At 45.0% G+C, this 24,578-nt stretch overlaps 1 protein-coding gene across 3 annotated transcripts in view; it reads right to left on the bottom strand.

Annotated features, from left to right (window-relative positions):
- STK32A (serine/threonine kinase 32A) overlaps positions 1-16,468 on the bottom strand; it is a 92,221-nt gene extending 75,753 nt beyond the window's left edge. Inside the window, exons 1-3 of one of the 3 annotated variants that reach the window (XM_074960540.1) lie at positions 16,011-16,468; positions 15,743-15,811; positions 9,282-9,456 (exon numbers count right to left, since the gene is read on the bottom strand). In XM_074960540.1, the coding sequence (XP_074816641.1) occupies positions 9,282-9,333 (52 nt within the window). In that variant the 5' untranslated portion in view covers positions 9,334-9,456; positions 15,743-15,811; positions 16,011-16,468. The remainder of the gene's footprint in view (positions 1-9,281; positions 9,457-15,742; positions 15,812-16,010) is intronic. The other 2 variants (XM_074960539.1, XM_074960541.1) reach the window with 2 other exon arrangements.
- Between the last annotated feature and the right edge of the window lie 8,110 nt (positions 16,469-24,578).

Below are 24,578 nucleotides of genomic sequence, written 5' to 3'. Positions count from 1 at the left end.
CACCCCCTATTAGTGGAAAAGTACTAGTAGGCCAAGATGGGATCCAGTATCAGGTGACATGATCACATGACCCTGCAGAGTCAAAGCAGTATCCCAGGAAGCTTCTCAGGAAGGTGGGAGATTAGTAAATTCAAAGTCCTATTGTTCTCCCTAACAGCCCATCCAGGCTGATTGCATTTTGTCTGGTGGGCGTTCCCCAGATGCAAACACTTTTGTAATTGATACACAGTCAATATTTCTAACTTTGGATACAAGAATGATACATGCATTGTGATACAGGCAGGCCAGGGAGCAGTGGGAGAGTGCTAGAGGGCAAATACATAAAATCAAGGCTAATTAAGGTGTGGTTCCCTGTAGACTAGGGAAGGTGGCTGCAGGTTAATTGGAGCACCTGCAGTCAATTAAGGCCCTGTTAGGAACCTAATAAAACCCCCTGCTTCAGGCATACAGAGGAAGAGGAGAGGACTGGAGCTTAGAGGTGTGCTGTGAGACTTGGAAAATCAGAGACCCAAAGTAAGGGGGATCCTGCCCAGTAGGGGAGGGAGACTCCCTTCCCCAGCATCTAAGGACTGCAAGTACCCCACCCAAGGGGGAAGAAAGTAAGAACTCACAGGGGTTGAGAGGGGCTGGGGCTCAGAGTGAGGAGCAAACCCAGACCCCTTCCCTCCTTTACCAGCTTCCTGGGCCACTAGTGAGGCCACTGATGCCCCAAGAACAGAGGCAAGGGGGCGGTATTTTAGCTTCCCACCAATAAAAGCGCAGGACCCACCAGCCTAACATCGGCCATTTGTCGGAGCATAGAAATAGGATAATCTTATTCAGTAAATCATAACCTTTCCAATGATATCTCACAAGACCCAACTGGCATAAAACACATCTTAATTATGTCATTCATATCATAACACTATCTCTATGAAGAATATGGGGCATAGTGTCACGCTATCCATTTTTAATCTTCCTAGGGTGCAGGGCTGGATATCAGGCCATCGTTTGCTACCCACATAAAAAGTCAATGTTGTAAAATGATGAATGATTCATCCTTAAATCCATTAGTTTGAGTTTTTGCCCTGAATTCAGTGTTTCTCCTTATTCCTCATCTCTAACTTGATTTGCTTGGGATTATCCTACATCTCCATGATCTCCTACTCTGTGAAACTGCATTCAGTGTACCTATTTTTTGGTTCAGCCATGCCTTGGACTGAACATTTACAGAGTGATTTTTCAAAATTAGATGCATGGGAAAAATGCATGCATAATTGTGCACCTTATTTGTGCTGGCAATGAATATGTCGGGTACCTGCTTGAACATACAGCCAGCAGCATATCTAAGGGTCCATCTGCATACTCAGTTTCTCAATCTATGTATGCAATCAGAACCACTGCATATCCCAGTTAGCCATGCAATTCAACATGCATTTTAATGGGGTGTTTATTATTGCAAAAAATGACATTGACATTTTGTGGCCCATCACATTTTCCATGCCTCAGCTTCAATTTTATGGCAGGTGAGTCCTTAATGGAAGGTGGGATCTGAGGACCAGTTTATGGCAAGGACTGTCAACCCCTGGTCCATGAAACACTTACTGTTTGTCCACAGAGTTTGGCAGGTATGTGATGCTGGCTTTCATTGTTTGCAGCTGCTACTTCGCATTAAGAGTCCCAAAGCATATATTAAATGCTTTTCTAATATCACTTGTCCATGTCAGTAAAGGCCATAGCTAACACAGGGATTGGAAATAGGGAAGAGACAGTCCATAAGATCAGAAATGAGAGGGGAAGTGTCCATGAGATGTCTGTATTAAGGCATGGGCCACACAATGAAAGTTTGAGAACCTCCGTGTTATAAGAAACACTTTCCTATGTGTATATAATGTCTTCTGCAGTTTCCACGATATGCTATGCATCCGATGAAGTGAGCTGTAGCTCACGAAAGCTCATGCTCAAATAAACTGGTTAGTCTCTAAGGTGCCACAAGTACTCCTTTTCTTTTTTCTTTTTACGAATACAGACTAACACGGCTGTTACTCTGAAACCTTTCCTACAGTTGTGATAGGTGCCAGACAAATCGCTGAGAGCCAGATTCTGCCACTCTTACTCATGCTGAGTAGTACATTACTCCAGAAACAGACCTACTGAAATCAAGGTAACTACTCACAGAGTAATGTACTATTCTGGTGTGTGAGTAAGGGTGACAGAATCTGTCCTTAAATAAATACAATTTATAGGCAAGTCATTGGATCTAAGTACTTGCCATGAGTAATTTATCACGCAATTGACATTCAGGGTCTTTCAACAGCTCTCCTGTTAACTGAGCCCAACAACATTTGCAGGAGAATATATCTGAGCAAGCAATTACCTGATGTGCAGATGCAATTAGGACCCAATACTGTGAGATGCTGAGTTCCTCTGCACCTTGAGCTCCTAATGACTTCAAGGAATATTTTTTTATAGTGCCCCAAAGTTGCTGGGCCCTTTACAGCACAAACACACAGTGCCTGCCAAAAAGGACTTACAACGCAGAAGTGGTGATGCTACATCTCCATGATGTTAAGGTTAACAAACAGCACAGAGAGGATGGGAGGAGGTAGAACAAAGGTTACAGCAATAAGGCAATCCAAAGCCATATTGTCTTTCTATTGGCTTCAGTAGGCTGAAGATCAGATCCTCAATGAGACTTAGTGAAAACAAGAACCAACTAATAAAAATAACTCCTTTTAAATAATGTTATCAAGCATGAGTTAACCTGACAACTAGTAGCTCTGATAGTTTTGAATGCTTATTTTATATGAACATTAGACTTATGGGATTCATGCAGATTGTCAAACAACTATCTGCACTTGGCATTAAGTATTACCATTATCATCTATTTGTATTGTGATAGTGCCCATGGATCACAATCAGGATCAGGACACCATTGTCCTTGGCACTGCACAAATGGAATGAAAGAGACTGTCGCTCCCCCCAAAGAGCTTATGATCGTAAAAAAATAGATTTAACTAGAAAATGTAATAAAAGACACTGCCCAGCACAAAACATCCAACCTGTTTTACTTGGGGGGAAATAAAAGCACAGGTTTTTACAATCTGCCGTTTAGGACAGACCATCCCATATAGGGATAATGATTTTAAAAGTGTCCATGCCACAGTCCCTATTAGAGTCCACATCTGGAGGAGGAGGAATTTTCAGTTCACTTTAAGAGAGGCAGTGAGATGCCCTGGACATGACAGCTGGCTAGGAGACAGGAAGGGCACCTTGGTCTATTTCTGAATCTGCCGCTGGCTCATTATGGACTTGCACTTGCTGAAGTCAATGGAATCATTGTCACTGACTCCAATGGGCACAGGATCAGATATTATGTCAATTTGGGCACATCTTCTTTGTGCTTCATTGTTACTGACTGTATAATGGAAATAATATCACATGTAAAGTGCTTTGAGAGCTTTGGATGAATGGTTGTGCACGTGCACATGTATGATGATGATGATGTGCAGGTTGTAGCATGATCAGAATCTGCCTGCAAAGAGTATAATGTTATTTTTTAAGTTACGCTCCTCAACTCACACCATAGCAGTAGTACTTTTGATTTGCCATTCCAGTGTGAATTAAAGCTGCGAAAGCTTCCCTGATCAGGAAAGCGTTTACTCACATACTTAACTTTCAGCAAGTGCTTCAATCCCATTGAGTTCAATGGGACTTAAGCACATACTTTAAATGCCTTTCCTGAAGAGGGAAAGATTTTAGCACATACTTAAGTGTTTTCCTGAATTGGGGCCTATGCCTGGAAAATCCTCCCCTAAGCAGGGAAATCCTTAGCTTTCTGCCATGTCTCCCACCCCTCATAGTGTTTATGAATAGTTCTAGTATATTTAACCTAGGGGTTCTCAAACTGGGGGTCAGGACCCCTCAGGGGGGTATCGAGGATATTACATTGGGGGTCGCGAGCTGTCAGCCTCCACCCCAAACCCTGCTTTGCCTCCAGCATTTATAATGAAATTAAATATATTAAAAAGTGTTTTTACTTTATAAGGGGGGGGTCGCACTCAGAGGCTTGCTATGTGAAAGGGGTCACCAGTATAAAAGTTTGAGAACACTGATTTAACCCTTTGAGATGTGACATTAACGATTGAAAATGCTTTTCTCTTGTCTACAGATGAAAAGAAAGTAATTACTAACATACACATCAAATTCACTGAACTTTTTGACCCTTGCATGGCATGTGGCAACAGTGCTTCACATCTGGAAAAACCCAACTCCATTTGCCATACAACGGATCTACACATCTAAGCTGAATGCCCTGTCAGCTTTCATCCATTACAACCAGCCACATTCCAGACAAACACTGATGCTCCTCTCACAGGAAAGCACCTGTCCTGAAAGATTAATGGCAGCTAGGACAGTTGCTTTACAGAGGGTACTGCGTCTCTTACCAATGTATTGAATTTTCAGTTAATAAAAGTGTCCATCAGCAAAGCCAAATGGCTCTGATGTTGTGCAAGGCGTGTCAAATCCATGGGAAATGAATGAGACCCAGCTAATGTGATAAGTCTCTTTGTCACCAACAATCTCCCAGCCATGCCACTCCAAGGAAGGCCAGGGGAAAAGTGAAAATCAGCCAACTATATATATAGCAGAGAGTTAGTGCTGGCAGTTATTTATGACTGAAGCCAATACTGAGCGTTCGAATGTACAGCAATAAGAGGTGCAACCTCCAGGAGAATCTCAAAATGGAGTTTGTCTTCCATTTTTTCCAATTACTTTAATGCAAAATAAGCAACAGTAGTTTAATAATAATCAGGGAGTGAGGCCAGCAGCCAGTTTAGCCCAAGTGCAGGTTACTGTTGTCCGTGTACTTACTCAGCATTTATTATGACACCAGCAATCCGGTAAGCAATAATGGAAGTCGTGTATCAGACTTCATAACATTTGGAGGACATCATCATAAATCCACTCCCTGAGCAAGCTCAGAGAGTGAAATCCTGCCTTAGAGCACAGCAAACAGAGGGTAGGGGAATGGCATGGTAGCAGCCATGACCTGGGGCTGCAGAATCAGGGAAGGATGGCGCAGGATAGTGGAGGGGAATACACTGCTGGGTGTAATTGCTCTTGCTGTAAAAAGGAACAGCGTGTCAGCACTTGGGGTGCCTTATGCACTGCAACAAGCACACTTAGGAGCTGGCAGGCCCCTAGGCAGCTCTATGTCCTTGAGTCCAGGGCGTGTTAGCTGGTGTACAACCAACGTTCCTCTCCTAGTGCTCTCCGGAGAGACAGGCAGGCATTCTGCCCTATTGCTGTGCAGCAAGGCAGGCCAGTATTCCCCAGCTCCCCATTTCCACACTGTGGCAGGGTGAAACAGCTGGAAACAGCTAAGGACTGCTTGCCTGACAGGTTCAGCAGGGGACTAAAGGAAGGGCTGTATCCTTTTCAGGGAGGTGAAGAGAGACTCTCGGAGCCCTGCAGTGCCCAGGGCCCAGACCTGTTTTCTGTTACTTCGTGAATTTGGTGTTTGAATGGTAGACTGTGCTCTGAGGCACAGGCCTGAAATAGACTTGGGGGTGGCACTGGTTTCTGCTTGGGCTCCAGCACACACCCCTGCTCCCTATTTCTCTGGCTAGCTAAGGAATGCCCATCTGAGCATACAGTACAGCCCATCAACACCATTCCTGATAACCAGAAAAGGGAGTTCTGGCTGCAGGAGCTCCCTTCACCCGAGACTAGGGCATGCTACCCCCATAACACTTCCATCCTTTGCCAGCCTCCAACCCAGGCCCATAGGGTTACAGAGCAAGAGCTGCCACCACACTGTGAAAACAGATAAGGGAATCGCAACTACGGCCCTGCAACCAGATGCTGTACCTGCTGACTCAGTGGGATCAGAGGACTAGCAGCAGGCTGCTGATTGGACACCAGTTTGTATGTAGTTTCCTGTTCCTTCTCTACCCCTTGTCTGAGCAACTAGTAAACAAAATTGTTCCAACCATTCCAGTATTTTTAATATTTTGCTGTCTTTCATCATGCATAAAGAATATGAAAGGTTATTGTGAGTGTTATCGAAAAGGCACTTCAAAGATTTCATTTTGCAACTGATAAATATCAAATATATTTCATAAGATGCTGAACCAAACTGAAAACTTCCTGTGGAAGTCAAAGTTTGCTAAGATAAACTGAGCATTTTAATGATTAAGTACTGTGATCTTTCAGGTTTCAGAGTAGCAGCCGTGTTAGTCTGTATTTGCAAAAAGAAAAGGAGCACTTGTGGCACCATGCATCCGATGAAGTGAGCTGTAGCTCACGAAAGCTTATGCTCGAATAAATTGGTTAGTCTCTAAGGTGCCACAAGTCCTCCTTTTCTTTTTGTGATCTTTCAGTATTTGACCAGTATTTATTGGTCTAGGCTAGTAGCTTATATGACGAGTCACCTGTATTTTATGAATTGTATTTATTTATGTATTGCATTTAATGCAGCCATGTGGAAGCATATAGGGCAGTTAATAAACTGACTCTCGCTGTACATCAGGAAGTTTATGGGACAATATTTGAAAGGCTGCATCTATAATCATAGCAACACCAAGGCAACTGTCTCTCAGCGCTAGTATTGGGATAATGCGTGCTCATGTTCTGTAACACCAGCCCTGAGCTCTAGTTTCATGGTGACAACTAGTACCAACTAGTGGCCTGGAAGTGCAAAGTTATCAAGAACCTCCAACGAGGATGCTGACACCCCTGAAGCAGCTTTCCCACCAAGCCTAAAGCAGGCAGGCAGGGAAACGCCCCGTCCTCAAGTTGTTTTCCCACCACCCTTCAAACCAGCACTGCTCACGATTGGCGACTCCAGCACTCCTCGTGATTGCCAACCCCACAAGAAGCTCTCTTACCATTTCCAAAACCCTGCAGTTCTCACCCTCAAATCACCAGGGGATTCTCCTGGCACTTCTCAAAACCACTGGCTCCCAAGGGGAGGATCCCTCTTCAAATGCCACCCTCAGGTGGGCATTATAAGCCATTTGGTAGTTGGGAAAGGCAAGTGAAGTCATAGCTGGTGTGTGCAGTCAGAAGGCATGAATGGCCTTTGCTTATCCAATAAGTTTGGGTGATCAGCGATTACAGAACAGGGGCTATTCTGTAGATCTCAGAGTCACATTTCACTCTAGGTGTCTTGTTCATGGTTGAACTTATCTATCCCATTGAAAACTGAGGTTATTGACAGCCTGATAATTAAAGAGCCTGAACTGGAGGAAGGTGGAAGAGAAGACCTTTCTTCCTAGAAGGTTGAGTCTCTTGTATCCCTTATCAGAGGAAGTAGCCTTTGAGTGCTCTTGCTTGGGCCGCTTTGTAGCCCCCTGCACCACCAGGGAGTTTGACGGAGGGTGAGAAAACAAGAACTCTTCCCCCTGGGATGGGACAAAGTAGCACTTCTTAGCGCTCTGAGGAGTGGGAGCACAAGAAGCAGGGCTGTGCCAGACCGCCTTTGCTAGATCCATGATGACCTTGTTGATGGGGAAGGACACTGTGGGACGGGAGGGCTGCAGAGTGTCTAGTAAGCTGTGCTGAGGATCCTGAGTTTCCTCCAGCTGGATTTGTAGCTCTGCCACTACCCTGTGCATGAGCTCTTGGTATTGTTTAAAGTCATCCAGCAGAGATGGAGAAGATGGAGAAGCTGCCTCATCCAGTGATAATGATGGGATTGATCCTGGAACCATTGGAACTGTCAGATCCTTCTTCCTCCTCCAAATACTCCATGGTTGCATATGGCCAGGCAATGGCAAGCAGGATTTGTGCACTGAGCCTGGGTGTCTGGGGTAGGGTTCCCATGATCCCCAATACTGGCAATAAGATGGATCCACTAATGGAGGGGGGACCCCACAGTATAGGGTACCACATGTCCCTTGGCCAGTTGTGTCTGGTTGGAGGTTGGAACCCTCATCTTCTAGCGGTTCTGTCTGGGGCCACCTCTCCTCAGTGCTGCAAAGAATCCTGTGGAGCCTCCGACTGATTGGAAGCAAAGGCCAGATCATCACCAGCAGGATCAAGAGTACTGAGGACTGTGTTTCAAGGCTGGTGGGTGGAATGGGAGAATGACACTGTCTCCTTGTGGCAGACTCCTCCTCTGGTGTAACAACAACCCAGAATATACATGGACCCAATAGGATCTGTGAATGCGAATGAGGAGGGTAAATATGTCTTCCGGGGAGATGTATGTCTCTGACTGTCCTGGAGTATGAGGAGAGTCCACTGGTGGAGCTGGCTGAGCCGGAGACTCTCTGGTCACCATGGCAGTCAGCTCCCACCAGGGCCATGTTGCTATTAGTACAGCCTAGGTACCCAAAGTGGATGGAAGCACCAGGAGCTGTCTATCCTGAATCTTCACCACCAGAGCCGGTTTTAGAACTGTTCGATACATACCCTTGGACGCCTCCTTCTCTTGTTGAAAAGATTTAGTTGGGCCTAAGACCTTAGCACCCAGGTGTGCTGGCTTTCCTGAGTCTGACAGGGTCAGAGAAGGATCCCTTCTTTTCCGGGCAATCTTAGACATAGATAACTTGTCCTTATGTCTATGAGAGTGCCCCTTTCTCTCCTCTGAAGCCATCTCTTTAGGCTTAACAGGATTAGCCTCCATTCCTGAGCTCATGCACAGAGGGCACTGCCTGCTTGTTGAGGCTAATCTATAGGGGAGGGTCCCCAGCCCAGATCTGACTGGGCTTCATTGCCTTCTCTATGAGGTGTTTTCTGAGTCTCAGTTCCTCCCCCCAGAACTCTTGAGGGTCAGAAGAGAGATAGATGCTGCATTTGGCAGAAATGTGAGCATCACCCAGGCATGTTAGTCTCTCACAGATAAGGTTTGAGGGCAGGAGACACAGTTTTTGAACCCGAGGACTCGGGGCATAATGCCAGACTTCTTGGGGGGGAAGTCCCTGGGAAGGGGAAAAAACGCTATCTAACTTGTAGTATAGCATACCGTAGATAAACTACTAAAAAATGAACTCTACGCAATTCTTACAGGAATGACACAACAAAAGGAGCAGAGGACACTGAAGATTCCAGCCCAGACCATACGGTGGTAAGAAGGAACTCGAGGGATGTCGGCCCACACTGCCCTTTATGCCCAGGCCCCCACTGCCCTTCCTATACACTGGAAGCCCAAGGAGAGCTGCAGCGCAGGTGCAGGACAATGGACACTGCTCACAAGAAAGTGCGGTGCCTGGTGCACATGCATATTCCACGTGTGGAATACACATAGGGACCATCTGTGTTGTTTAAACAAAACAGTAAAAAAGTGCTCTTACCCTCTTCATTTTCATCGAAGACCGGTGGCTTGCTGGAGGTGTTTGCGCCCATGGTGAAGTTTGCCCAAAGTTCTCTCGTGCAGTTACATCACCAGCCTGGGACGCATAGCACTGAAGTTAGCATTACCATCTAGTACTCCCTCAGAAGATTTGTGGAACTTTCTATGTTTAGAACCTGGGGAAAGAGAAAAGAAGCAACTCGCCATCATTGTCACAGACAAAGGAACAGTGCAAATTCGTCGCCACACGTTTGCCAGGCTGTTAACGTATGATGTCGAAACCAAGTGAGTCTCAGAAAAGAGAAGAACATCATTATTATTCTTGATCAGCAGCCCCTCACAACTAATCAAGATCAGGGCCCCACTGTGCTAAGTGCTGTACAAACCCAGAGGAGTAGACGTCAAGGATCCAACTGTGCGTCCCTTCTACTGCTGAGCCCTCACTCCAAGGAGTAGTTCCATTGACTTCAGTTAGTCTCCTCACAAGGGTAGATGCTCATCACCACGAGTAAGGGTTGACAACTGAGCCCCAAACGAAAGTTAAGTTTGCATATAAACCTTAATAAACATGTTACACAGGCTTCATGCCATACGCCCAATGTACCTCAAATTTCCATTGACTACAGTAGGATTTGACAGTGCACTGGGAGTGCATGATCAGGCCCACAGTCTCTTTAACATGATATTATTCTAAGTCTGCTGGCTGCGTATGTTACTATGCCAGGGAGGTAAGTTGTAACACTGGGTTCTTACATACAAAAAATGTAAGATCCTTGCCTCTATATAGTGTTTACTGAAAATGCAATCTAATAGCATGTGTGAAAGAGAATGAAATAAAGAACTTTATGGCACAGGAAAGACTGGGTGGGGCTGAGTGAACACTAAAAACAATTCCACAAATAATCACTGTGCATTTTTAGGGCTGTGAGTAATGTGAGTAGGGAATCAGAATCTGGCCCTCAATGAATTTGCTTCAGCCATGCCTCAGGTATTTGCTTCCCACACACCTTCATGCAATCAAGTTTTACTGCGTGAAAGTTCATGGGAACTGAATTTCAAAGTCACGCGTTTTAAGTTACCAGGAGTGAGAAGACAAACTGGAAGTAATGACATTCTCAATTCAACCACGGGAACAGAAATAATACCATGTCACCTGTCTGACCAGTCCCAACTAGCCAACACAGCTCAGATAGCAAATACTCACAGCTGTCTGTGTCAAGTCAGAGAGTTAAAAGAACCTCCTAAAAAATAATAAAATTCCTTCAACTAATGAATAAATTAGAGGAAATTGCAAATCAGATCATGGCACATGATATACTCAGTTTAGGAATTACATAAGGTTACAGATTTTTCTTTACCTTTAATAAATCCACTGTAAAATTTGATTTTCAATTACAGTGGGCATGGTTATCCATTACTGACTAATTACGAATGTCAAATAAATTTACTGTGGGCATGGTCATCCATTACTGACTATTTACGAATGCCAAAGAAATTATTCTTTCAACTTCCTTCACAGAAATATTTTAACTTATTCATATTTATCTTCTGTAGCTCCAATTCCATTATGTCTGTTACTTAAGGGTATGAGTGTGTGTATGTGGGAGGGGCGGGGGGTAACTAGAAAACACTATCTTAATGAATAATCCCACTTTAAATCTTCATAGAACCTCACATCCTGACCTCAACATTCTTTGCAAATATTAATTGTTCATCATAAACCTCTCTATGTATTTTACAGATGGGAAACTGAGGCACAGAACATTTAGGCCATTTACTTAAAAATCACACAGCAAGCTAGATGCAGGGCCAGGAATAAAACCCCCGAGTCCTGAGTCTCAGACCCTCTACTGTAATCATTAGGAACTCAATTCATTATTCTTTTGGTAGCCAGAGTTCCCACTGCAGATAATGAGAGTTCTAGGGTGACGGGATGAGCTGCAGATGAGTTATAACTCACCTACTGGACAGCTCATCCTTTACGTGTTTACATACAGACCATTAATATAGGCTTATTTTTATATAAGCACCTCAAGCCACACGCACACACACACACAGCGCGCTTATTCCCTGTCATAGGTAGACACTGTTCAGAAATTAAAATGAGAGAACAACAGTGTACAGGTCCATCCATGGGTGGGAGGGCTTCAACCCTGCAAGAGAGGCTTTGCAGGCGATTCAGATTTTTCTGTGACCATTTAAGGGTAGAACGCAAGCTAATTAAAAAAATGGGAACTACCCTTTATAAGCAGAACTAACAGGTTGATTCAGCAAGCAACATGATTTAATTAAAAGTGGCAAAACTCTCAGAATTGCAACATAAAAAAGGAAGGATCATTAAAACACAATACACAGAGGTCGAAGGAAAGGTTATGGATATGAACCTGAAGTCCTTACTCAGTCAAAACTGCCGTGGTAGGTCAATGGGACTTGTATCCGAGTAAGGACTGCTGGATCAGATGCTAAAATGCTTAACATTTTATTCATGTGGTCTTCTTTGGACAGATGAAAATCACTATGAAGTTAGAAAGGAAGTCATGTGGGGAGAGAATGGGGGAGGGGGGGGAAGAAGACAGATGGGGCAGCAAAACGGATTGGTTGCAAACGCTGCTTAAAATAAAAAAAGATAAAGTTGGCCAAAAATGCCCATCGTAGAATGAAACGCATACTAGGCCAAATGGAATGTGGAACTCTGGAAAATTGTGACATCTTCATTATCCAGGGATCATGGCAGAAAACTGAGCAGAGCCAGGCAGCGCTGTGGTGCAGGGGCAGACCCAACAAGGTGGGAAGAGGGTGCTGATCATACGCAGCTTGGAAAGAAGACTACAGAACAGAGTGAGATGAATGCTACAGCAAACAGAGAAAGAGAAACACAGAGGAGGTTTCTTTCCAAGACTGGCTTCATGAGTGGGGCTTGTTTTATTCATCTTCAATCAATAAAGATATTTGAAACAGAGAAAGAAGGACAACCAGCTCCTATAACCTTGACCCATGTGGTTTGTCTCCTCTGACTAAGCTTTTGACTCCCTCCTGGCTGTGAGTTCTCTCTCACAAACAAACACACTAGCTCACCTCTCACCAACCCATCCTCTTTCCTGCCCGATTCCATTTTCCCCGCAGCTTCACACTCCAGCTTCTTCTTGCTAACTTTTGTTTTTCTTTCCAAAGCTTAGCAATGCAATAGCACAAACTCTCAGCCAGCCTCAGACCCTGAGTCAGGAAAGGTTAACACTAAGAATGTGCGGAAGTCCCCTTGAAGTCAAAAGTTAAGCAAGTGTTTAAGTCTCTCCCGACTTGAGAGCTGAATAAAATGGGCCCAAGCCACTCATTTCAGTTTGGGATTTCTAACATTCTGAAGTTCGGAGTTGGAAGTGTCAGTTCTAGGGGATGGATTCAACCCATTCTAAAGAAACTGGCGATTTGTGCAATTCAGACCTGGATCTGCAATTGGATTCCAACCCACTCCTCCCCTTTGTAGCAGGACATTTGATTTGGGTTCATCTTTGACCTTAAAGCCAGATTCCAATAACCTTACTCATGTCGAAGAGTGCTTTACTCCATGAGTAATCTCACTGGCCTCCACAGGATGACTTGCCGAGAAAGGTACCATTTAATGTCAGTAAGGGTAACAAAATCTGGCAGTTAATAGTACTTTTTCTAAAATATATTTTATTTCCCTTTCTGAAGTAAAATTATTACAGCATAGGACATGCATTCATCACTGATCCTGTACTACTACAAACTAATCACCATCAGCAATTTAGGAGAGGCTGATCCTGTGAGGTGCTGAGTACCAGTACGAGAAGTTCAGCATCCTCACTTCCCCATGATGTTAACAGGAGTTGAGAGCACTCAGGGGGATGCCCGCACCATGCAGAATCAGGCCCACAATGCATCCCATCTCCATAGCATTTTATAAGTTCAAGCTAATGGCAATTCATTTGAACTGCTGCAATTGAGCTCTCGCTCAGAGCTCACTTTCACTAGCAAAGAGTGAGCAAGTTTGCTTTTTACAAAAGGCTAAAAATGATGCAAACTATTAAAAAAAACTCTGAACCCCAAGTGCTCATTTCACAGGGCTGAAAACATCTCCAATAATAAAACAAATCAGAGCATGATTTCTGCTGCTGTCTTTAAACTGAACAGGCTGAGGAATCACTCCAGACCTTTAACATATCCCCAAGGGCAACTCTTTTCCCCCTACAGAACTTACTCTCTGACCAAACAAGAACACATCAGAAGGATGCTTTGCTCTTACTACAGTAAAAGGCTGCAGTGAGGATAGGTACTTCACATCTACTAATAAACTCAAAACACAGCCTATATGACATTATGTTGTGATAATGGCCATAAAACAGGATCCCATAGTGATGTCCTCACATTATAGCAAAGCCACCACCAGCAATTGTTAGAGGTCTCAGAGTAACAGCCGTGTTAGTCTGTATTCACAAAAAGAAAAGGAGTACTTGTGGCACCTTAGAGACTAACCAATTTATTTGAGCATGAGCTTTCGTGAGCTACAGCTCACTTCATTGGATGCATACTGTGGAAAGTGTAGAAGATCTTTTTATACACACAAAGCATGAAAAAATACCTCCTCCCACCCCACTCTCCTGCTGGTAATAGCTTATCTAAAGTGATCACTCTCCTTACAATGTGTATGATAATCAAGTTGGGCCATTTCCAGCACAAATCCAGGTTCTCACCCCCGCCCCCCCCCCCCCCCCCACACACACAAACCCACTCTCCTCTGGTAATAGCTTATCTAAAGTGACCACTCCCCTTACAATGTGTATGATAATCAAGGTGGGCCATTTCCAGCACAAATCCAGGGTTTAACAAGAATGTCTGGGGGGGAGGTTAGGAAAAAACAAGGGGAAATAGGTTACCTTGCATAATGACTTAGCCACTCCCAGTCTCTATTCAAGCCTAAGTTAATTGTATCCAATTTGCAAATGAATTCCAATTCAACAGTTTCTCGCTGGAGTCTGGATTTGAAGTTTTTTTGTTGAAGAATTGCAACTTTCATGTCTGTAATCGCGTGATCAGAGAGATTGAAGTGTTCTCCGACTGGTTTATGAATGTTATAATTCTTTACATCTGATTTGTGTCCATTTATGCTTTTATGTAGAGACTGTCCAGTTTGACCAATGTACATGGCAGAGGGGCATTGCTGGCACATGATGGCATATATCACATTGGTGGATGTGCAGGTGAACGAGCCTCTGATAGTGTGGCTGATGTTATTAGGCCCTGTGATGGTGTCCCCTGAATAGATATGTGGGCACAGTTGGCAACGGGCTTTGTTGCAAGGATAGGTTCCTGGATTAGTGGTTCTGTTGTGTGGTATGTGGTTGCTGGTGAGTATTTGCTTCAGGCTGGGGGGCTGTCTGTAGGCAAGGACTGGCCTGTCTCCCAAGACTTGTGAGAGGTCTGTTGCCCTATCCTTTATGAGTCCTTGTTGTACTGGAGTTCATAGCTTTTTCATTTACATCTTGGCAGTACCTCCGCAGGACTTATCCAGAGGGACACAGGTCTTGCTTTCAGTTAAGCTGGCTTCAGAGAGGATGTTTGGGGTAAAATGGGAGACTTGGCTGTAATTTATTTAAAATAAAGCCATCCTATGAGAGGAGAATCCTTCTACACTTTTTGCTGTTTCCCTTTTTAAATTCACCAAGCATTGCTTAACCGTGAAAATCAGCCACTGGTCTTTCCCTAGACCTAGAGCTATGCTAATGCTTTAGGTTAGCATTAGCCTTCATGATCAAATCATTCACTGTTCCATTAACAGAATGGCAAAGGCTCTAATGACCAGTGCGCCTTATGCCTTGTTAAGAGTAGCACTGGTCATCAGCAGGTTTATACGGATGGGAAGCCCTCACTTGGATTGGGGGAGGGGGGCAGGGGAGGGTTGACATCAAAGCACCTGCAGACTCATTGTCGTGTCTCCTTTGTTTTCTTTAAGACCAGCTATTTTATCCACAGCCATTAAAAGAAAAAGAAAAGGCACAGCTATTTAACAATTGCCTCAAGGGGTTTAATCTCACAGTGCAAGTAGCACTTCCTCTACAATGGAGCAAGAGCCCCGTAGGATTAAGAACAGGTTTACAGATGTATATGAATAATAAGAATAGCCACAGTTACACTACCTAGAACACTCATTCAAAAAAGGTTATAAACACACATCCACCAGAACATAAGCCAACCACTGTGCATGGGGGTAGAAGAAAACTTCCCCAGGGGTACATTATTATCTAATTACTAATTAGGGGTTTTTTACATGTTCCTCTGAAGCATCCGGTACTGGACACTACCACAGCTGTGATACAGGACTACATGGACCACTGACTACCCTAAATTGCTTCCCCCAAAGAAATTACACAGTATTCTGAGCCCCCTTGCAAACACTTAGTCACAGAGAAGAAAGTTCAGAAGGGAGCAGACTTTACTTTGAAGCACCTTTGCTTCTGATCCTGAGCCGTTGCTCCTTTAGCATTCTTCCTTTGCAGCTTCCGCGCTTTGAGACATCTGCAATATTCCAGAAAGTGACTAAGATACTGCTGCAAAATGTAAACATTCAAAGCACTAGCCAACTATTACACTGTTGTTGTCCCCCCCACCCCCCACCCCGAGGACTTAAAATCATGCTGAAAGCAGATCAGTAAGGGGATGATGCAGTTACTGGTGAGAGATCTTAGGGAGTCAAAAAAAAAAAGAAACCACCTACCTTGAGAGAGGGGAGAAAGCAGCAAAGAGACTGAAACAGTAGCCAGGAGTAGGCAGCAACAACCTGAAGCTGCAGCTCAGGAAAAATAGCAGCTGTGGGCACTGCACTGCTATGCAGTTTGGACAGATGGGGGGAAGGGAGGGAGCCAAGTTTCCTTTCTGGGGAGTCTTAGTTTGAGGCAAGTGGACTTGGGATCAGAGAGGAAGAGCCAAGCCTATTGCAGGGAAGTTTCCCTTTGCAGATTGCAGGAGGAGCCTGCAGCTGTCACAAGAGGTAAAATACACCAGAGAGCGGATAGAAAGACATGCAAATGCATGCACACACTGACACAAGGGAGGAAGTAAGGTGGGAGGGGGGAGAGTGGAATAAATGGGGAGTGTTATTAGCGAGGTAAGGCAAAGTGATAGCTCTAGGATGTGGCAAACCTCTGCAACTGTAGTTAATGCTGATCAGATTGGCACCGGTTCTCCAACTGCAGAAGCATCGAAGGCACATTGTGTCGCTTAAACACTTAACAGATCAGCACTTTTCAGAGATCCCATAATGAGACATTTCACAGGTCAAGGGCAAAGACAATCTTTTCTGATCACTCTGCTACTTCTAGGCAGGATTCCCCCACCCCCAACTTGTGATGGAAACAGGACTGTCTTTGTTTGGAACAGTGCTTTAGAAAATTTTTTAAGAGATGTGAGGTTATACATTCTGCTACTGATTTAAAATCACATGGAGGGAGGGGTGGCCAGGATCACTGACCTAGGCTGAATTTCCCTGACCCATGCACTCTTTCTCTTTGCAAAACAGGCAATTGCCCCCTGCCTTCCTCTCTGCAGAAAGGGCTCGATCCAGCAAGGTGCTGAGCACCATGGCTTCAACCCAGCAAAGCTCTTAAATACATGCTTAACTTCAAGGATGTGGGTAATCCCCATTGCCGTCAATCGGATGATTTATAAATTTAGAGTTAAGCAGATGCTTAAGTGCTTTGCTGGATCAGGGCCAAAGTGTTCAGCACCTTGCAGGATCAAGCCCAATTTACTCATCTTCTTCCTAACTATCCAGCTAAATCCCTGTGTTAAAGACTCCTGTCAAGAAGCAGACGCACCATGGTGCTTCCAACACTCATGAATACAAATAATAAATAATAAATTGTTGCACTAATAATATAGTGCCTTTCGCCTCGAAGAAGAAGGGCTGGGTTGCCCTCCTATCTTTGAAGCGAGCTGAGAATGCCTGTCTCCACTATGGCTGTTGTAATCTCTCCTAGGTACTTATATGGCCCCCATCATCCTAGTCTCTGAGCACCTCACAACCTTTAACATACTTTCCCCACAACACCTCCAAGAGGTAGGGCAGTGCTATTATCCCCATCTTACAGATGGAAACAGAGGCACAGAAAGGCAAAGTGGCTTGCCCAAGGTCACACAGACGTCTCTGGCAGAGCAGGGAATTGAACCCAGGTTTCTGGCTAATGCCCTAGCCAGTGGCTTATCCTTCCTCTCAGGGGTCAGACGGCATGTGCTGGTACAGTCTCAAATCCAACCCAAAGCAAGCTCCGCCCACTACTGAAGCCAAAATGAGATCCCACTGACAGCATATGGTGCAGATTTTTTCACAACAGGAATCATCATGCGCTCCCCACCCCCACCCCACACTTTACACAACTGTGCAATGGGGGCAAAAGGAGTAAGAGACTGCACATGGGCAGGCCAAAACTGCAGCCCCCTGCACTCCTGCTACCACTTTGTCCCTCCTCCACCCACCAGGGGCAGCTCACCACCAACAGGGCAGGGAGAAAGGAACAGAAGGTGGAACTGTGGCTCTGCTCCCCCGCAAATTCTCACCCTAATTGTTGGTTTAGACAGTTTGCAGAGATTCTTGAGGCCAAGCTGCAAAAAGCCCAGCTAAACCTTGCCCAGGCTAGAAATTCCTTTAGCTGGGGTTCAACCCTTCTCCCCCCAGTTCAGTCCTTGTTTCTCAGGTGTTTCCAAGCATCTCCTTTGGCCGGGGAGTCAGTGAAGAACCTCAATGATGTCACTCCCGCCTTAAATAGCTTTTGCATATGGCAGGAACCTTTTGTCTCCAACTTTTTAGTTCCAATGCCTTTCAGTGGAAAAACATTGATATTCTATGATGGAGTCTAGTACCAGGTGACTGGGTCACATGTCTCTGTAGGGCCATAGCAGCCATGAGTCAGAGGCTGTTTGTAATGTCCTCAGGAAGGCTCCCTGGTGGGATATTAACATCTTCTAAGACCTATTGTTTTCCCTAACAGCCCTTCCCAGCCAGCCATTTAGACTGATGTCTGCCTCGTGGGAGTTCCCCAGGTATAAACACATTTGTAATAGATGCATAGACAACATTCCTAACTTCAGATACCAAAACGATACATGCATAGAAATAGGATAAATATATTCAGTGAATCATAACCTATTCAATGATATCTCACATGGCCTATCTTACATAAAATACATCATCGTTTTGCCATAATTATATCATAACAATATTACTATGAAGAATATGGGGCGTAAGGCCACACCAGGATGGAGTTTTGTTTGTTCTCATAAATCAAAAATAAATCAATATTGATCCAGGTTTGTTCACTGCAGCTCTCGTGGTCCAGTAAAACAACATCCATCAACTATATTAAAACAAGGCCACTGGCCAGGCCTGTAGCCAGAAGTCAGGACACCAGAAAAGGCAGCTCTCCTGATATATTTCCGCAACCCCATGCAACTTCTCCCAGCCCAGCCTATGTGGGCAGCGGGCACATGTACCAGGCACAGCTCTGTTCAACTAGGGAACGGGACTGTCATGGACTGGACTGTCATGGCCCTTTGAGGCAAGCTGGGCTCAGCCTTGCCCATGACCTAGCAACTAACCCTCAGCCTCTGATAACTAAGAGCTAATTAGTGACCCCAGCTGCGTGTAATGGGGCTTAATTAGAAACTGACCCCAATCAGTCATGCTCCCCACCCGGAGTGTGATTGATTAACTGCCTCCTGGCAGGAAGAGGTGGAGCTAGACTTTAAATAGAGCTGAGAAGCAAGCAGAGAGGAGGAGCCCCTGCAGGGAGGAAAAAGGGGAGGGCCCCTCCGGGAAGAGACAGACTGAGACCCATAGGGAGCAGAGTAGGTTCCTGTGTGAGGAACCAGGACCTATGAGGAGAAGAAAAGCCCAGATGGGCCAGAAGAACTGGCAGTTATGAGAAGAACTCCAGCAGGGTATCCATCAGCTGTCAGAATCCCTGGGGAAGGGAGGCTGCAGAGGAATCCAGCTGGAGAAGAAACAGAAGATATGATGGAGTCTGAGGGGCAGAAGAACTACTAGTTTGGAGTAGTTGATTTGGGCCTTGGAGCTGGACCTTTAACCCTGGAAGGGGACTGAACTGTACATGACTTGGTCAGAGGGCTGAGCCACAGCAGACCCGGGAAGGGAGTCCAGAGAAGGGACCGGCAGAGCAGATGGCTGTCAGAGAGAATACTGGAGGCCAAGTCCCCTGCAATGCTGTGTCTGGGCACACAGGGCGCCCCAGAGACAAGGATGCCTGTCTACAGGGATACACCAGACTCATCCCACTGTGTTCAAAGGCTCCAAAGTAGAGGTAGAGTAACATTTTGAAAACTGCCTAAGGGTTTGTCTACACTGCAGCTGGGATGAGCCGCCCAGCCCAGACAGACACATGCTAACGGGACTTGAGCTAGCATGCTAAAAGTACCTGTGTAGATGCTGCAGGCCAGGCTCTCTAGGAGGCCAGATGGGCTTGAGAGCCGGAGTGGCCGCCTGAGCGGCCATGTCTCCACTGCTATTTTCAGCATGTTAGCATGAGCCCTGACAGCCCAAGTCTGTCTGCCTGGGCTGGGAGGCATGTTCCTGCTGCAGTGTAGATATACCATAAGGGACTTAGGCACCTGAGTCATTAGGTGCTTTTGGAAATCTTTCCCCTTGACTGAAAACAGTCTCCTATTGCACAAAAACATTCATGAATACTGTATTCTTATTTCTTATTGAAAAAAATCAAAATTCAAATTTCTTTGATTGGTTCTACCCCAAAGTAATTAATTCGATGTACTAGACAATCCCATCTGGAGGAACTCATCAGTGGGAGTAGAACCCAGGACTTTCTGCACCAAAAGACTAGCCCCAGCACTAGAGCTCAGTTACTTAACTCACTGTTACCATCAAGCACCCTCTGCTGACAGTGTGTTAGGGGTGTGGTGAGTTGGGTTTAGGGCACGGACAGGCCAGGGTAATGATCTGTATCCTCCATTATCCTCAGTGATCCTCCTATCCTACCCCACTCCCCCTGCCACACATTTGCCCAACTTGGCTATTTGGCCAGGCAGTGGAGACAGGCTCTGGTCTTTCACGTGTAGCAGATAACACTCAGAATTGGCCCCTAATCCTGTCACAGCCTGGGCTCTGGTAAATAAGCTGCTGATGGAAGAGGCCTCTCAGTAGGTGTTTTATAATGGCGCTGCTACCCATGGTGTCTGAGCCGCAGTCCGGGCCCTGCCCAAACTCCCATTGACCTCAAAATACAAATCCAACGGTACTTATAAAACATGCCCCAAAAGTGGTAAGAAAATGCAGGCAGAAACAGTAACATCTGACCCACAGTAGCACCTACAGGCCCATCGTGCTTGGCACTGTGTCAATGATAGTCCCTGCCTCAAAGAGCTTACTGCCTCTATAGACAAAGCAAAGACACCAAGAGGTGAAGTGACTTGCTCAAGGCCCCACAGCAGGTCAGTGGCAGAGCTGGGAATGGAACCCAAGTCCCCTGAGCAGCAATGCCCCATAGCCATTGGACCACGTTGTCTATTTAAAACTCCCTACAAAGAGAAAGCAATATTGTAAGGAAGGGAACAGTACTAACGAGAGCACTGACCACTAAACAGAAAATAGAAATCTGCTTTTAAGTTCTTACCTTATTTCAAAGAATTTAAAGGAAGAAGGAGCGATGTTGAAGCCATTCTGGAGATCTCTGGGGCCCCCTAGTGGAGACAAGGCAGTGATGCAAATGAAATAAATTTCAGAAAACTTTATTTTTAAAATAGTCTCTAATGTCTTACTCCTATATTTTGATCAGTTATTTAAAAAACTGATCAACATTGTATGCCACATGATCTCTTTCCTTCTCCACGGAGGAAACGTTGGACACAAGGAATAGAGTCCAGAGGGAAAAAGAGCAAAAATAAGGTCTTGACCCCAGTGGTCATTAAAGATCCCATGACTCTTTTGCAATGAGTAGGGGTATTAACTTCAGTGTCTTGCTCAAATCAGGCATCTATCCCACGTCAAACCATCTCTGCAGATTCAGTGGGATACAGTACTCCTGCCCTAACTGCTTGCGTAACAGTTGCTCCGTGCTGTTAAACAGCTGGCACACTTCATCTGAAAAGTGGCTGTTAGAATGATTAGTGAAATGAATCCTGCAGGCCCTGTGTAGGGGCTGAACATTCAGGATCATGCTGCTGCTGTAGAGGATTATTTTAGAACTATTGGTAATGTCGTGCTAGTACTTTGATTTTAACAGAACTGCAAGTACATTTGGGGTTTCAAATGATCGGAAAGTTTAAGGCCTGACCTATCCTTAAAATTTAGATCAACCTGGCTAAATCACTGAAGCGCCATAATTAATCTGAAAACCCCCCAACGTAGACACAGCTAGATCAATGGAAAAAATATTCCATCAACCTAGCTACTACCTCTCAGGGAGGTGGAAAAAGGAACATAAATCCACACCATGTAGAAGTCAAGCACAGGAGTTTATTATGCACAGCGCTGGTGGAGTGTCACCTTGCTTATCAGGCTCAGAGACACTGTCAATGAATTCATTACAATGGATTATATGGATTCTCCATGGGGGGGGGGGGAAGTGACTGGTTAAGTAGTCCCAAACCCCGGATAGATCTAGCGGCAAGACAAGATAAGCACAGTAGCCAATGGTCAAAGGTTACATAATGTCTCCGCCCATGGTTTCAGGTTAACAAGTAACATTTAATTAGTACTTCAATAAAATGTATTAGTATAAAATATATGTATGTTGAATTCAATTTGGGGTCCATAGGAATGAAGCAATTCCTCTGCTTGTTCAACAGGTACATATCTAGGGGTAAAAGCAAAGAAACATTGAAAAGTATATGGCAATAAAGATTGTCTTTCAAGTTGCTTATTTGTGTTTTTAAGGCAAGCATTGGTCTCTTGGAAAGGGATAAGGCCATATCTTACACTGACCTGCTTGAACCCTTTCATACACGCAAGGTTGGTGTGTGGGAAGAACATCTCCCTACAGAAGAAACGAACACAATAAAAACAGGGCCTCTTTGTTCTGTTTGCAACTTTAAATAAGTCAATTATTGCTCCCAGCATCTGGCGTTTTGCTGACCAGGCTTATCTTCGCAAAAGCAAGGTTATCTTTTGTTTATTCTGCTTCTCTTAGCTAATCACTATTTGCTAGACCTCTGACCTCTTGACCAAACTCTGGACTTTGGGCCTTGTAAAAAGAGCTGACACAATCCATATATCAGGTTATTACATAAGCAGCAATGGATTTTGACCCTTCAGTGGATTACCTACATCGACCGAAAAACCCCTTCTGTTGCCATGGAAGCATCTACGCTGTGGCACTACAGTGGCATAGCTGCAGCTGTGCTGTCTACACTGCAGGCAGTGTAGACATGACCCTAAAGATTTGCAGGACTGGGTCCAAAATTAAGTTGCTGTCCTATTAAAATCTTGATGTTTAAAAAATTCCAAAAGCTGTAAAACAAGACGATCCTGGAATTCCAGGTCCTGCAAGACTGAACCCATTTAGCACAATTGTTGGGTCATGGATGTTTAGTGTGATATTTCTTCCAAATATCTGGGGGGGGGGGGGGGTTAAGTGTATTGCTGAAAACCTGCCAACCCTTCCTACTGCCCCAAAGGCCTGATTTTTCAGACATGCTTAGCATTTTCAAAGTCCAATGAAGTTGGAGTTTTGAACGCTCCCCACCTCTGACATGAAGAGCATAGAGATAGATTTACCTAACCAATTTTAAGAATGTTAACCTGCGTCTAGATAAGTCCTTCATTTAGCCCCTCTTAATGCTCCTCCCTGAGCAACAAAGGCAGAGATGCCAACTTCTTGAGTTCCTGAGGGGTGCTCAACACCCGCTACTCTGCCCCAAGCCCCACCCCCACTTCACCCCTTCCCCCAAGATCCCACCTCTATCCCTTCCTGATCTCCACCTCCCTTCCTGCCCCTGCTCCTCTGGCACACCACAGAACAGCCGATTGTGGTGGGCAGGACTGTGGGGGAGGGGGAGGAGCTGATCCTTGGGGCTGCCAGTGGGTGCACCCATTTTTTTTCTCATGGGTGCACCTATGAAGAAAGGTCCCATCCTATGTTGCTTTTGTTATTCTTCCACTCCTGGAGATCTCATCCAGCCTCCTTTCAGAAACTGACAATGCAATTCTCTCACTGGCCACAAGGGGTCAATGTTGTCCAAAGCTATACTTGTCACCCTGTGCTGCCTGAAGAACAAGACAAGATCCAGGAGTCGATTCCAGTGCTCCCAGCCACACCCTTCCCTTGACACACACCTGGTATCTCAATCAAGTAGTAGTATTGCCACCTAGTGTGGTGACTGATCACTCCAATGTCTGCTCCTTGTGGTTTAAACCTACCAGGATGGGCTGCCTCTGAAATCTCTTCCCTTTGCTGGTCCCACAGAGCTCGACTTTGGTGAGCTTCAGACAGCAGCAGATCTGCTTGCAAATGACTCTGATTGATCCTCATGGGTATGTTATTCCACAGCAGGGACCGGGGTCCCTGAGTGGGCCAACTCCACTGACTCCAATGGAGATATGTCCATTTACTCCAGCCCAGTATTTCAAAAAAATAAATAAAAATGTTTATCCGCTGCTGAGTGATCTGGGCCATTATAGATGCTCGTCTGTTACTGAACAATGCAGAAAAAACAAAGGGATAATCTATTCTCTCTCTGAAGAGCCCTCAAAGTCACAAGACACGAGATTTGTTTAAAACCTGAATCATGAAAGAAGTTTCCTTCTCCGAGGCTACAGGGCTGAGTTTGAAAAGATATAAGGGAGTCATTGTCTTCAGCAGATCATGTGAAATGCTGCCAATGTCAAAAACAAACACTCCGATCTTTGGTCTGAATAAAGGCCTTTCAAAGCTTTTGGCAGTGAGTTTCAGTGAACATGGCTGTTTTGAATATAAACAATTTAAAACTATGGTTGGTTGGTTTTTTGCTGCAATTATTACAATACATTTATACCAAATTGTTAAAAGGACCCAATTCTGTGACTGATTCCTACTGAAGCCAATAGGGCTTGGGAGCTGGGGCCATCTTGTGGGATTGAGCTTTGTCAGAAACATAACATAAAAACATAGGAGCGACCGTACTGGGTCAGACAAAGGTCCAGCTAGCCCACTATCCTGTCTTCTGACAGTGGCCTATGCCAGCTGCCCCAGAGGGAATGAACAGAACAGGTAATCATAAAGTGACCCACCCCCTGTCACCCATTCCCAGTTTCTGGCACACAGACGCTAGGGACACCATC

The sequence above is a fragment of the Natator depressus genome, chromosome 8, assembly GCF_965152275.1.
Source record: "Natator depressus isolate rNatDep1 chromosome 8, rNatDep2.hap1, whole genome shotgun sequence".
NCBI classification, from domain to species: Eukaryota; Metazoa; Chordata; order Testudines; family Cheloniidae; genus Natator; species Natator depressus.
Note: the sequence above shows the minus strand (reverse complement) of the source record. Positions and strands in the feature narration are given on the sequence as shown.